This window comes from Urocitellus parryii, chromosome 6 (genome assembly GCF_045843805.1).
Source record: "Urocitellus parryii isolate mUroPar1 chromosome 6, mUroPar1.hap1, whole genome shotgun sequence".
Taxonomy (NCBI): Eukaryota; Metazoa; Chordata; class Mammalia; order Rodentia; family Sciuridae; genus Urocitellus; species Urocitellus parryii.
This window is the reverse complement of record NC_135536.1, coordinates 30,823,034-30,838,354: the sequence shown is the minus strand read 5'-3', so window position 1 is coordinate 30,838,354 and position 15,321 is coordinate 30,823,034. Positions and strand designations below refer to the sequence as shown.

At 33.6% G+C, this 15,321-nt stretch overlaps 1 protein-coding gene across 5 annotated transcripts in view; it reads left to right on the top strand.

Annotated features, from left to right (window-relative positions):
* The window catches only part of Pcnx1 (pecanex 1), a 144,757-nt gene that overhangs the window by 110,500 nt on the left and 18,936 nt on the right, over window positions 1–15,321 (top strand). For all 5 annotated transcript variants that reach the window (XM_026402363.2, XM_026402355.2, XM_026402344.2 and 2 more), the window contains 4 exons: window positions 2,676–2,784; window positions 3,559–3,688; window positions 6,850–6,908; window positions 8,908–9,123. In XM_026402363.2, coding sequence (XP_026258148.2) covers window positions 2,676–2,784; window positions 3,559–3,688; window positions 6,850–6,908; window positions 8,908–9,123 — 514 coding nt within the window. The remainder of the gene's footprint in view (window positions 1–2,675; window positions 2,785–3,558; window positions 3,689–6,849; window positions 6,909–8,907; window positions 9,124–15,321) is intronic.

Below are 15,321 nucleotides of genomic sequence, written 5' to 3'. Positions count from 1 at the left end.
AAGATATATTTTTTTGCTATAATTAGGAAGATAAAATTAAGTTATATAGAGAAACATTATGTAGGATCTTCCAAAGCAGAGTGTGGTTTTGAATAATTTTAGAAAGATAAGTGGTAATAGTTGAATTTGGGTGACTGGATAGATAGAGGGAATAAATTCTAGTGAAGAATGACCTGCTAACTGAATGAAGACAGTAAGGCCATATGGGAGCAACCAGAAATTAACTTGACAGAATACTCTGAAATTTACAGAATGCTTCTAAAATTCATTATTTTCCTTCAGATAAGTGTTCTTATGCCCTTTATAAATGAGATGACAAAATCCAGATCTTCTGCCTCTTAAAGCAAGGATGTTTCTACTGAAACGTACTACCTTTCTCAAATAGGTTGTATAGTCAGATTGTTTGTAAATTAAATAGTAATTAGATTTTATGGTAACACTGACCACATACAAAGGACTTTGACATATATTATCCCATTTGATAGGTAACAGAGAGCTGAAGCAAATGAACAGCTACAAAATACAGTGAAAGTCCAATTTTAGGCAAGTTAGCCTGGTCAGCCACATTTGGGATGAAATGGGAAAGAGAACCTGAAGGTATGGAGAACAGTTTAAGAGTGTGACAGTGATTCAGATGTGACGGAGGTCTGACCTAGGATGGAACAGTGAAAATGGAAAGCAATTAATTCAAACAAGATTTTAGTGGTAGTCATTTTCAATATTATGATAAATACCCTTTAAACTATTTCAGTAATACATTTGTTTAATCACTAATTTATATGCATTTTAATAATTTATTTCCTCTTGTCAGCATGACTATTAACCAAAAGACAAAACCAAAAAGTGAATCAGAGAATTGTTTGTATAAAGAAGCATGTGGTTTCTCACAAACTGTGATACTTTGATTGAAAATTGTGTTGTGTCTTCTACTGGTTGGAAATAAGTGAAAGCTGAAGTAAAACATAACCTAAGCAATATATGAACTACAGCTGGTACACTTAACTCTACATTAGTTTGGATTTTTTAATCCTTTCATTTGATCCTACATTTGAAAATCCTTTCATTTTCAAATATTCTGGGGGGGAAACGTACCTTTTCTCAGAAGTGTTCTAGATACATAAGCTATTAAAAAAGCAGAGAAAGCTCTGCTCTTAAGGAGTTTGCCTTTTGTATGTCACTAGAAAGAACAGTGATAATAAGCAAGTAATATTTAAGAGATCTCTTTAGATATATTTTTATTCTAAGATATCATTGATTTAATAAACCTTTTAATTAAATGTAGACAAAAATGTTATTATCCTCCCACTACACACCTATTTGAGTACAGTCTGCTTCACATTTAGTTTTCTCAAGTTACTCCTTTTAAGTAGTTCTAAAGACATCATGATAATATACATGTTTCTTCTACTTCATGTGATCCTTTTCACATTAGTACTAGGATTATTGGGCTGGGGATGTGGCTCAAGCGGTAGCGCGCTCGCCTGTCATGCGTGCGGCCCGGGTTCGATCCTCAGCACCACATACCAACAAAGATGTTGTGTCCGCCGAGAACTAAAAAAATAAATAAATATTAAAAAAAATTCTCTCTCTCTCTCTCTCTCTATCTCTATCTCTCTCTCTCTCTCTCTATCTCTCTCTCTCCTCTCTCACTCTCTCTTAAAAAAAAAAAAAGTACTAGGATTATTAGCATGATTTTGACTCATAGCTAAAAATACTGGGATTCATCTGCATTTCTGATGGGGGTGAAATTGTGATTTTTTTTTCAGTTGATTGATTTTTCAGTGTTGGGAATTGAACCCAGGGCCTTACACATGCAAGCGAAGCCCTCTACCATTGTGCTATATCCCCCAGCCCTGATTTTTTTTAAAATTGGAAGTCAAAACAAGTCATTTGTAAATCAACTTAAGTACTTTAATAAGAGATGAGATGTTTGTCATGTCACCAAATTAGTCAAAATTTTTGCTTTTTAAGATTCTTATGATCTATTTCAAGAGTTAGGTTTTGTATTGCCTGATATGCAGAGACTGACTTGGACAAACACAGTATCCCTGTTTCAGGGTTGAAGATTGTTCAACAACAATAACAGATTCAAAGTTAAATGACTAAAATGTGTATTATGTTTCCATTGACAACAATTGAAATTATGAACAAATGTCAGGTATATGCAACAAAATTCCTATGCAAACAGGCAGTGACAACTGTATACAATTGGTATTTTCACACTCCTTTTGACATTGCCTTTGAAACATACTCAGTTTCCAGAACACTAAAATTTGAGGAAAATGTATTTTAGAATAAAATGTTTTACTTAAGCATTACAGATATCTAGATATATTTTTCCCCCCAAGGATTGTTATTTTGCTTCTTGCTACCTTTCTTCATTTTGCTTGTAAAAGTAGTAATATGATAGGCCAATAGAGGGCATAGAACTTTTTAAATTAATGAAACACAAATCCACAAGTCAGCTAGCCATCTTTGCTTAAAAAAATGATATTTTTATTTAAAAAATAAGTTCAGCATTTTGGCAATAATGAATCTTTTCCTGTTATGCAAATGGCAGATAATTTCAGTGCAGTTTCTCTAGTAGGAAGAAAATATATTTCATAGGACTTTCATTTTCTAATTCAAATATCTGATTAAGTTTTTTGCTGATGGGTTTTCTTTTTCTCCTACAGCTTTGGGAACTCCTCTATAAGTTGCAGTTCGTATATACCTACATCGCCCCGTGGCAGATTACATGGGGTTCTGCTTTCCATGCGTTTGCTCAGCCCTTTGCAGTGCCTCGTATCCTTCAAATTAAAATTATGAGAATGGATAGTAATATCCCTGATGAGAATGTTGATTTAGAAGCAAAACCTTTCATAGGCATAGAATATAGGTTACTATATGTAAATTATGAAACACTCATTATTTTTAGTTCTGATCTATCCTGATTTAGATTGTTTAACTTATATTAACATGTGTGGCCCACAGATCATCTAAACATGAGAAAAAATTTTGTAGTTAAATAATGCTATAACTTAAAATTCCATATTTTAAATATAAATTAATATGAATGTTATTAAAATCTAAAAATAAAAAATATTTTAATGTACACAGAATGTTTAGAAATATTTTTAATAAACAAAACACTTTTGTGATTATAATTGAACTGTCTGAAATTTTGTATTCTCTTCATTTCTTAAAAATATTTTCTAAATAATAACAAGGTTAATGACACCAGTGATGTTAAAAGGCAGACTTTGATACTTTTAAGGAAAATTAAACCTGAGCATTTCTTTCTAAATTGAAACATGGACTTTTACCAAATATGTATTAGCAAATATTTATTTGGCTCCCTTCAAAGTATTAGATCAATTCATATGTTCCTTGTTTTGTTTTTCTGTTGATATGCCCTTGTGGTGTCCAGTGACATCCTCTTTGTATTTATATTGTGAACTTTATTTCTCTAATCACTGTAATCTAAATGTGTTTGTGAATTTTTTTTTCTTTGTTCTTTATGTCTGTGTGTGTGCATGCTCAGATGAATCTTAAGTTCCTTAACCACTTTTCCCATAGATTCAGCCATGTTGTTTATTCAGGCTGCTGTATCAGCTTTCTTCTCAACTCCACTAAACCCTTTTCTAGGAAGTGCAATATTTATCACTTCTTATGTTCGGCCTGTGAAATTCTGGGAGAGAGATTATAAGTGAGTAAACTAAAATGCTTAAAAGACAATTTCTTTTTTATTAGGAAAAACTATTGACAGCATTATTAGTATAAGTTATTTGTGGTTCATAATTGTGAATTTTTTGAGAGGGAGGGTACTGAGGATTGAACCAGGGACACTCTATCCCTGAGCTACATGTTGAAATAGTTTTGCTAAAAATTTATAAATATTTTTAAAATATGAAGATTATGTGATAGAATTGAGGGAAATCACTGTATCTCTTTTTTCTACTCATGAGATTTTAAAAAACATAATTCTAATTTAAGTATACTCATTTTTGCATCCTTTTTTCTTTCAGTGACATTTCTTAAACTTATTCCTCATTAATAATACTCTGAACCTTTATGCTACCTGATATTATAATGAATTACCTCATAGTTTTCTTAGCAGTAGCTGACTATTTGAGATCTAATTTTTTTTTAGTGGTGGCAGTAGGGTTGGGGGAGGTACTGGTGATTGAACCCAGAAGCACTTTACCCCTGAGCTATATCCCTAGCCTTTTTATTTTTTATTTTGAGACAGAATCTTGTTAAGTTGCTTAGAGCCTCTTTAAGTGATACTACCTTTGAACTTGTGATCCTCCTGCCTCAGCCTTCTGAGTCACTAGTTATAAGTGTATGCCACTGTGCCCAGTGAGATCCAAATTTTTATAAGTTATCTCTGCTTTTTCATGAAGGAAAAGTTTTTAATGACCATTTTTGTACATAAAGTAGGCTTAGTTCCTTTGAAAGAGCTTATGCAAATTTATGATTCTGTTGGCCATCTCCACGAATGCTTTTTTTCCTACATTTTCACACATTGGCATTTTTACTGGGTAAAAATTGTGGTCTCATCTTTGAAACAGTGAATTGGCTTGTGGGTTTGAAACTTTGATTACAGTTCCTTACCTAAAACCACACATAGTATTTCTCATTTTGGCAAATTTCACTGTTTTTTGCATCCTATTCTGGACCAACTTCCAACCCAAAGTCATATCCTGTGATAGCAGTTATTTAAGTATTGGTCTCAGAATCCCTTAGTAATCTTAAAAATTGTTGAAAATTCCATAGGTTTAAGAATAACTATATTTTCCCACCAACCAAAAAAAATTGGAAGAATTCATTGTTTTTCAGCACTGCAAATCTTTTAATGTCTGGCTTGTTAACAAACAGATGAATTCTTTTATCTGCTTCTGTAGTCATTCTGTTGTTGTTATGCTATTTTGCTTGAAATATATGAAGAAAATTTGGCCTCACTCAGGTAGTTGAAAAAGGAATATTTCCATAGACATTTAAAGCAATTGTGGATATTTTTTCCTTGATCCTTCACTAAAACTCAACAAATGGTAAACTCTTAAAAGTAAGCACAGTGTGGAATTTAAATTGTATCTGTATTTTTGGAATTTTGTAACATCAATATTTATGTATGTATCTTGTATTTTGAATGAATCTTTTTATTACTCATGTATTATTTTATAACATTATATATTATTCACTTAGAAAAATATTGTTTTACTGAGTAAAAGACATCTTCTAAATGTTGACACAGTTCTTTATGTAGTGCTTAAAAAATATATTCATTAATATTACTACCAATCTCAAAAGAAATAATAAAGTATTGGGAAGCCATCAGGCTCATGGTGATGGAAACAAGTTTTTTCCACATTGTAAAATTTTGCTTGAATTTTGTCAATGTGAACAGATATTACCAGTTGTTTTCCTTGAAATGACAGATTCATTTTCTTTGTTGTTGAGAAATGTTTATTAAATAACCCATATGAATAATTTTCAATTTCCTCAACAGCTGTTCAAGTAAAAATGGTGTGTGTGTGTGTGTGTGTGTGTGTGTGTTTTTTTAAAGCTGCTAGCTTAGCTTATAATTCTAATGATTGCACACATGCTTTCCCTCAGAACAGCCATTCAGAATGCAGCAGAAGTGCTTTCTTTGTATTTTCTCAGAGAACATTAAAGAGGCCATACTAAGGAACTGAGATTTAATAAAATTCACATTTTTACGGCCTTATTAGGGATATTTTAAGTGAAACTGTCCTTTTTTTTTTTTTTTTTTTTTTTTTTTTTTTTGTGCATGTGTGGCAGTGAGGGATAGTACTGTTTGGTGTTGCTGCCTTGATTTGTGCTCAAACATCAGCTGTTTTACCCACTGTGCTTCTGCACTTTCAGTGCAGTTGTCAAACCAGGGGAAAGGGGCCAATAACAGCTCAGCATCATTAAAAGAATAGTTTTGTGTTTTTATATTTTTTTTGTAGTTGGTAGATGGACACAATACCTTTATTTTATTTATTTATCTTTATGTGGTGCTGAGGATTGAACCCAGGGCCTTACACATGCTAGGCAAGCACGCTACCACTGAGCAACACCCCCAACCTTAGAAGAATAGTTTTGATCTGGAAAAGTCCTTGAAAAAATCCTGGTTTCACAGTCTACATTTTTAGAACCACAGTTCTAAAGACTAGACACAATACCACTGAGCTTTAATAGGTATGCCTTCCCCTTGCAAAGAATGTTTTATGTACTGTGAATTTCTGAGAACTATACGCACCCTGCATTTTTTCATTCTGGTCTCTTACCCCTCCCTGCACTGTACCCACCCCTGTATGTCTTTTTACACACTCTACAGTTACATCTGCTAGGGGGAGAAAAACCTGCTATGTTTATGTGTGGTAAAGGTTAAAAGACTGTCTGTAAAATTGTGCTGCCAGCTAGGGATGTAGCTTAGTGGTAGAGTACTTACCCACCATGCATGAGACGGGCTCGAGCCCCGGAACTACAAAAAGTAAACAAAGTGTGCTGCCAAGGAGTTTATCAATATATTAGGAACAGAGATTTTCCTAAAGCAATATTATTTGATCTGGATCCTATAGTTCCCTCCTTGTGTTTCGTTTGGTTTCCGTTTTGGGTTTTGCAGTACTGGGGATTGAACTCAGGAATGCTCTACCACTGAGCTACAAACCCAACCCTTTATATTTTGTATTTTAAGACAGGATCTCAGTTGCCCAGGCTGTCCTTGAATTTGTTGATCCTCTTGCCTCAGCTTCCCAAGTTGCTTGGTTTATAGGCATGCCACTGTGTTCAGTTCCCTTACTCTTATTAATTTTTTTTAAGTGTAAAGAAATTAAATGTCTTTTATTTTGTCCTCTTTAGCACAAAACGAGTAGATCATTCAAATACCAGATTGGCTTCCCAGCTTGATAGAAATCCAGGTAATAACTCTACTTGTGAGTAAGGCCTTACATTAAAGATTTTATTTGTCATGTGTATGTAATATGTAACTATACATTTATTTATCTTTGTTAGAATTCTTTGAGTTCCAACTAGTCATTTTTAAAATAATATCCTTTGCTTTGTTTTACTTTAGCAAAGTATAGTATATATGAATTAGACTATCTCCAATTGGTATGGTTATCTTTTTTTTTTTAAATGAGATAGGTTCTTAATCTGTTACCCAGGCTGTCTTTAAATTTGTGATCCTCTGGCCACCAGAGCAGCTGGAATTACAGGCATATGCTACTATTCCTGGCTTATACCTATCCTTAATAAAATGCATTTAAAGAATGCTGATGGGAAATTTTGAAACACCATTGAAAGGTTATTCTTACATAGATTAAAAAGTAGAAAGCATTTAAAGTAAAATTGGTCAAGTGTGTTGAAGGATATACAGCACATTTCATTAATATGTTGGCTGAATTCATAAGTAAATGTTAATGTAATGTTAGTTTTTTATGTATCGAGTTGTCATCTATGAGGGACCAAATAACCACTTAGGATATGGCTTGAATGGATGGCACTTTGGTGACATTACCATTATTTAAAATCTGGTTCTTAGTTTTATTATTTGGGAAACATGATTTTATTGGGCTCTCCAATAGTAATCTGCCAGAGAAAATTAATTTCCCTGTCACAGTTGTGAAGGACTAACAAACAGCCAGAACCTAAGTGTGTTAAAGAGACATTACTCTCAAATAGACTGAAATATTTGTATCTATTTGACTTATAAGTTTCCTTGAAAATATTATATGCATCTGAAAAACCAAACTATAAGGATCTAATTGTTTTTTGTTTTAAAGAGAGAGAGAGAGAAGAGAGAATTTTTTTAAATTTTTTTTTTTCAGTTTTCGGTGGACACAACATCTTTATTTTATTTTTATGTGGTGCTGAGGATCTAACCCAGCGCCCCGCACATGCCAGGCAAGCGCGTTACTGCTTGAGCCACATCCCCAGGTCTCTAATTGGTTTTTAATTTTAATACTTGATTAAGGAGTGCTAGCTGTTTGATATTAATGACTGTTACCATCACATTCTGGTAGAGAAAAGAACCATCTCAAGTCTAGTGGATACTATAAGGGGCTGGAATTGTCCTGATGCTTCTCACAGGACAAAATCACTTTTGTATTGGGCATGCATAGAGTTAGATACAATCATTTTACTGCCATTAGAACCTAGGGTTCCCCTTTCATTATTTTAATATTTAGTTTGAGTTTAAAGTAATTACTAAGGTTTGACGTTTTGCCATTCTCTAGTACTGTCCTTTGGGGTACCCACTTACAGGGTGTTGCTTTTGATGGGTTACTTCTAGAGGAGGCCATCTCATTCATGCTGTTTTATACTAATGTTTTTCTTACAGGAGAACCCTAATGTACTATTTGTAGGTTCTTTTTTTCTACATTTGCATGTACAGTTTATTTTTGCTAAATATCAAACATCTTGATATTCAGGATCTTTTTGACTAACTTCTCTTTGTTCGGACTGTCTTGTTCAAGTCTTATATATTTTACCCACTTCCTTTACCAAATAATCTTTTTGTTCTCCTTCTGAATATTTTCTTTTTCATTTATCTGTATAGTTTTAATTTTAAGGCACATGTCATTGAATAGCAGTAACTGTACATGAATTATAAGTAATGAACTGTTAAAAAGGTGGAAAAGTTTTTAGATTGTATCTAATCAAATTCCCACATTACATGGATGGGAACCCTAGGAGAAGTTATGTAACCTCTCTCAATTCTGAAACCTCGCTCATTATCCTGTTTCATTTTTATGTAGAAATTGTAAGGGTATGAGTATTATTTATCTATTCAAGTAAATATAAATATAACCTGAGCTGGAAGTTAGTATTGATATTTTTAACAATCTCATTTGTCAGTATGAAAGGGACTAAGGTAAAATCTGACATTTTGGTTTTTTGTTTAATCCCTTTTTGTAGGATCAGATGACAATAATCTGAATTCCATCTTCTATGAACATTTAACCAGATCCCTGCAACACAGCCTCTGTGGTGATTTGTTACTGGGACGGTGGGGAAACTACAGTACTGGGGATTGTTTCATCCTTGCCTCTGACTATCTCAATGCATTAGTACACCTTATAGAAATAGGCAATGGTCTCGTCACTTTCCAGCTGCGGGGCCTGGAATTCAGAGGTAGGACATTGATTCATCTTTTATTTTTATACTGTACTTCTTTTCTACAGCATCTAAGTTTTGTGTGTTTATATCTCAAATTGATAGTGTTCATAAAATTAGATTTTTGGGATTATGGAAAGAGAAAAGTTGTCAAAAGAGTAATTATTAGCCCCTCGCCCAATTTCATAGTCACTAGAGAGTAATTTTTTGGTGTTGCATTATATGTGAATGTAGTAGCATTAGTATACAATCAACTTATTTACCTGGAGATATTAAACTTCTGTTGCTCTTTGCTTGGTCTTTTGCCAGGCCCTTTTGTGATAAATTGCATATGTTTGCTCAATGGCTAGTGGCATAGAATGTTGTGTTGTGTGAGACAGAGTGTTTGACTGAGTGATGTTCATTGAGTTGCCATGCCATTGTCCTCAACAATTTTTTTCAATTAAAACGTGAAATTCACCTAAAATTAACCACTTAAAATGAAGAAATCACTGGCATTTTGTACATACATTTGCAGCGTTCTGCAAAATGAAGAAATCACTGGCATTTTGTACATACATTTGCAGTGTTCTGCAACTCCCACCTCTGTCTAGTTCCAAATTAAACCTCATGTCTATGAAGTAGTTACTCCTTATGCCTCTTCCACATGCTCTCCACAGTTTTATTTACTGACAAATGAAGCTGTTTCTTCACAGAAACTGGTACATTCAGAAACATATCAGCTTCTTGTTGTCAACTCCTAGAAGTTAAATAACTTCTTTTTTGTTTTATTAAATAGAGCTAACATTTGTTACACACACTGTGTGCCAGATACTGTTCTGTGCACTTTACCTGTATTAACTCATTTTTTTCATTTTTTAGTAGTTGTACATAATGATGGGATTTATTTTTGCAGTCATACAGGCACACAATATAACAACATAATTTGGCCAATATCACTCCCTAGCAGTTTCCCTCCTCCCCATCTCCTACTCCTTTATCCCTTTCCTCTGATCTCCCTTTGATTTCTGAGATCTGCCCCCACCTTCCTTTTCCTTTTTCCTCTCTAGCTTTCACATAAGAGCGAAAACATGTTTCTTGACCTTCTGAGTTTGACTTATTTCATTTAACATAATGATCTCTAGTTCCATCCATTTTCTTGCAAATGATGTAATTTCATTTTTCAGTATGGCTGAGTAAACTTCATTGTGTAAACTTCATTGTGAATATATACCACAGATTCTTTATCCATTTCTCTTGTGATGGACACCTAGACTGATTCCACAGTTTGGCTATTGTGAATTGTGCTGCTATAAACATGGTTATACATGTATCACTGTGGTTTTATTACTTTAATTCTTCAGGATAAACACTGAGGAGTGATAAAGCTGGGTTGTATAATGGTTCCATGCCTTATCTTTTAAGGAACCTCCATTCTGATTTCCATAGTGGTTGTATTAATTTACAATCCCACCAACAGTGTAAAAGTGTTCCTTTTTCTCCACATCTTAAGTTGAATAACTTCTTTTTTTATTTAAATAGTTTTAGTTGTAGATGGACACAATACCTTTATTTTATTTACTTATTTTTATATGATGCTGAGGATCGAACCTAGTGCCTTACACATGCCAGTCAAGTGCTCTACCACTGAGCCCCAGCCCCAGCCCCAGCTGCCTTAAGTTGAATAACTTCTAAGCATAAAATAGAAACTTCTTTTATAGGAATTTCAAATCCTGTGTTTGAATATCTTTTGGTGTATGGGAACATTTGGACTAAAGAGCTTTAGAGAGTTTTTGTTCTATCCTAAGAAGTTTTTTGTAGTGTTTTTAGTCTGGAGTAGGAAATAAGAAAACATTTGACTAGGAAGAGAATCAATCAGATCTCTGCCCTAAAGGTTAATTTTTACCTTGATATTGAATCAGAAAGTTTGTTATGGAGTTCTATGGTACAGCAAGTGCTTATCTAGAAACCATTCTGTTTTTGTTTTTATAGTTGTAGATGGTTAGAATGCCTTTATTTATTTATTTTTTAGTGGTGCTAGGGATCAAACCAAGTGTCTCGCACATGATAGCCAATCACTTTGCCACTGAACTACAGCCCTAGCCCTAGAAACTACTCTGTTAACTAGTACTTATACAGTGCTCAAATTGTCATAAATATTGATATTTTTCATTTGTAACCCTTTGTCTCCCCTCTTCTGTTCCTAAAATATTCTCTTCTTGTCGGGTGGATGTTTGATTCTGCCTTTCCATCCCAACCTTGCACCTTTATTCCATTTACTCTGGACCTTAATTCCATCTACCCCCATCCTGTTCAAATGTAATCCAAGTGGACTTATGTAAAAGTCTACACTGAACCCTCAGACTTACCGCTGCTAGAACTTTTAACTTCCTTTAACTTTTGGGACCTGAGGATTTCACCTAGTTTTTTAACTTAATTAAAACAACAAAATGCATGGGGAGGCTTTTTTCTAGCCTTTACTTTAGTGAAATGGAAGAAGGTCTTTTTATCACTTGGTCTTATCTACTATCGTACTTATCTACTATAATATTGATGATAAATTCATCAAATCAAAAAATGATACAAATTCTCATTTTCCCAACTTTCCCTCTCTGGTACTGAATAGATTGAAATAAGTTTTTGGACAAATGCTTGGCTGTTCAAGCTGTAGTTGTTTATCAATCAAAATTCAAGTCAAATTTGAAAACATACTATGCCTTACTATCTGAACACATGGCTAGATTTGGATAGCAAGGATAGCTGTAATTCATTCAGATGTTGTGTTGGTATTTGGGTTTTCTTTTTCTTTTTTTTTAGAGTTGATCATGTCATTCCTGTGCATGAAAGTTTTCAGTGACTCCTGATACACTTAAATTAAAATTCAAATACTCTAACACATCCTACAATGCTAAATGATTTGGGTTTGCCATTTTCTGCATTCTCACTCTACCCCACTCTCCTCGCCCACTCTAGTCACCTTTCAGTTTCTTAGATGTGTTCAGTTCTTAACTAAGAACTCCTTGTCACCCCACATTTTGCCCCCCAGAAAGCCCCATCATCTCCCTTATCCCACCAACCTCCCATCTGGCTAATTCCTTAATTATACTTAGGGATTACCCTGTGTGTCACTTTGCAAAGAGCCTTCCCTGACCACCTGTCCCACATGATTACATTTCATCTTACCTTGTTTTAATTTTCTTAGTTTTTATCACAGAAATAATTTTATACTTATTTATGTTTATTTGTTTAAAGTTTATTTCTTCTCTAGCCCTGGGGGTTGGTAAACTTTTCCTGTTGGGAGTTACATGGTAAATATTTTAGACTTTCTGCCCTTTCTCTGTTGGATACTCTTTATTGTTGTTTTTAAATAATCTTTAAAAAATACAAAAACCATCCTTAACTTGGATTTGGCCAAGGCTGAAGTTGGCCAAACTTCAGGGGCAGAAATTACATCTGCTTCAATTGTCATTTTGTTTCAGCACTTATCACACACAGCAGTTAATATCTAATAATTTTGCTAACATTGTAGATTGACTAAAATGCTGTCTTCTCCTTTTCATTCCAGAACTCTTCACGGGTGTGATTATGTTCTTGCTCCTCAAATATTGATGTGATTCTTGGTTATCATTGTTATCCCTTGTCCCACCTACTTCCTTCTACCCCAAATATTATTCTACCCCAAGAGTATTCTCTTGCCAAACAAATATGTGGATCTGTTGAGTGTTTTGGTGTATTTCTGGGGTATGCTCAATTACACAAATTTAATTTTGGTGGTTAATTTTAAGCAGTATTTAACTGAACAGATTTTTTGATAAATTTCCTATAGGTCTTAGTTAAACCCATTCATGTATTTTTTATTTCCATTTTTATTTTACCAATAATTTCAAGATTCTTTGCCCTGCAAGTCTTATGTGAAAAATTAGAGTTACCAGTTTATTCTCCATATTATAAATTTCTGATTACAGCATCTACCGTTGTCACTATTTGTGTTACTTGTATCAAGAACACTTTTCCAATTCTAAATTACCGTGTCAAAAGTTTGTTATATTGATTGTATTCTTTTACTTTTTGTTCAAATTTATTGAATATGTTCACTTTTCAAGATTTTTAGTTCTTTTCATTTTTACTTCTAATACTTACTCTGAGTGGCTGAAAGACATAGCTAATCCAGGGAACAATTGGGATGGTTTCTCATAGATATGCTAAAATCACTTTGCAAATCTCAAAATTCTTCCTTCAATTATAAATATTTTTATACTTATTATTGACTTTATTTTCTGAGGAAAATATGTTACTGGGGTATGTTGAAGCTGTAGATAGTCTCATGGGAAAGGGGTTGATATATGAGAACAAAAACATCCTCCTTAAATTTAATTATCCCATTCACTTATTCTGCTACTCTGAAAAAGGACCTTATTGAACTTTAGAATTTCCAAATTCCCTTTTGCCATATCTGTTCTCCATACACCACTAACCAACTAACATGCACAACATACAGCCCTCATTATGCTATTTCCTCATTTAAAAACTGTTCATCAGCCAGGCATGTGCCCAACAGCTCAGGAGGCTGAGGCAGCAGGATCACAAATTCAAAGCAGCCTAAGCAGCTTAGTGAGGTCTTGTGCCCAACTATAACCAAAAAAAATATTAAATAAAAGGTCCATTGACAACTAAAAATATTTTTTAAAATTACACATTTTTATATGTTGTAAAGCATGTATGTGTGTGTATATTGATAGTCAACCACAGCATGTATTCCTGTGAATGTTAGGTTCAAGACAAGGGCTTTTCTTATCACCACTGTGTAGAATGACTTTGTTGGCAGTTGTAACTAAGCAAGAAGATGAAATAATAAAATTGTTGAAGATCATAGAGTACTAAACAATAAACAACCAATAAAAAAATAAAATTAAAAAAAAAGAATACTAAACAATACTGTTCCTTAGCTTTGCCCAAATAACTTTTTTATCCTTATTTTTCTAAAAACTTTTTTAGTTATAGATGGACCTTTGTTTTATTTATTTATATGCAGTGCTAAGAATTGAAACCAGTCCCTCATACATGCTAGGCAAACGCTCTGCCACTAAGTCATAACCCCAGCTCCTAGTCTTATTTTTTTTTTATCATCACACCACCACCATCTATATCTCTTAAAATAGTGGTTTTAAAACCTGCTTGGTGTATATATTTTTCCTTTAAAGGAAAATTATTCAGTAGGATTTGTTTTAAATATAGTCTAACTTAGATATGTGCTACATGCGATTAAGTGTAATAATTTGTAGTCTTTACATAATGTAAGAAACATACAGATTAAATGGAAGCAAGACTGCAGAATAAAATAAAAATGAACATTAATGGAATAGTGATATTTTACTGATGCTTGATTGCTGTGTCTAATTGTGTACTTAGTCTGTTTTTGTATTAGTACTTTTGTATTGTATGATTATTTGTCAAGTATCTTGTATAAAAAATTGTAACTTCAAAGATGTATTTGCTAGTACAGAATAATCAGAACTCACGCCTAATAGAAATTAGGTAAGCAGGTAAGCCTCAAATGCTGACTCTGTAATCTTATCAATTATTGTTATAATTGGGAACTGAAAAAAATTAATTTTTACTTAACACTAAATTGTAATATACTAGTATAAGTTATAGAGCCAAATAACTTTGATACATATAGTATTTCTGCTTGAAGTATGGATGATTCCAAATGGAGCTCAGATTCTTCTGAGTTCTGCATGACTAGCTAGCTATATTCCTGTACCTGATTCTTCTGAGTTCTGCATGTCTAGCTAGCTATATTCCTGTACCTGGGTTGATTCAGTTTTTTTTTCCATTGGGTTTTAGTTTTGTCTTATATTTTTGCAGTACTGGGAATTGAACCTAGGGGTAGGCATGTGCTAGGTCAGCACTCTACCACTGAGCTACACCTCACCTCACCTCAACTTGGTGAGAGAAGGTCTTGCTAAGTTCGCAAGGCTGGTCTCAAACTTGTGATTCTCCTGCCTCAGCCTCCCAAGCCACTGGGATGACAGACAGACATTATCACACCCAACTCCTGTGTTCTTTAAGAGATGTACTTTTACTCATTTTGTTTTCATTTGATATGAATGCAGTTGTAAACACATTTGAAAAGGTTGAAAATTCATGAGTCTTAACTAAAGATGTTCCTTTACTGCACAAACTCCCAGCATCTTTAATGTGCTAATGCACATTGTTACTCTACAGGAAGTGAAC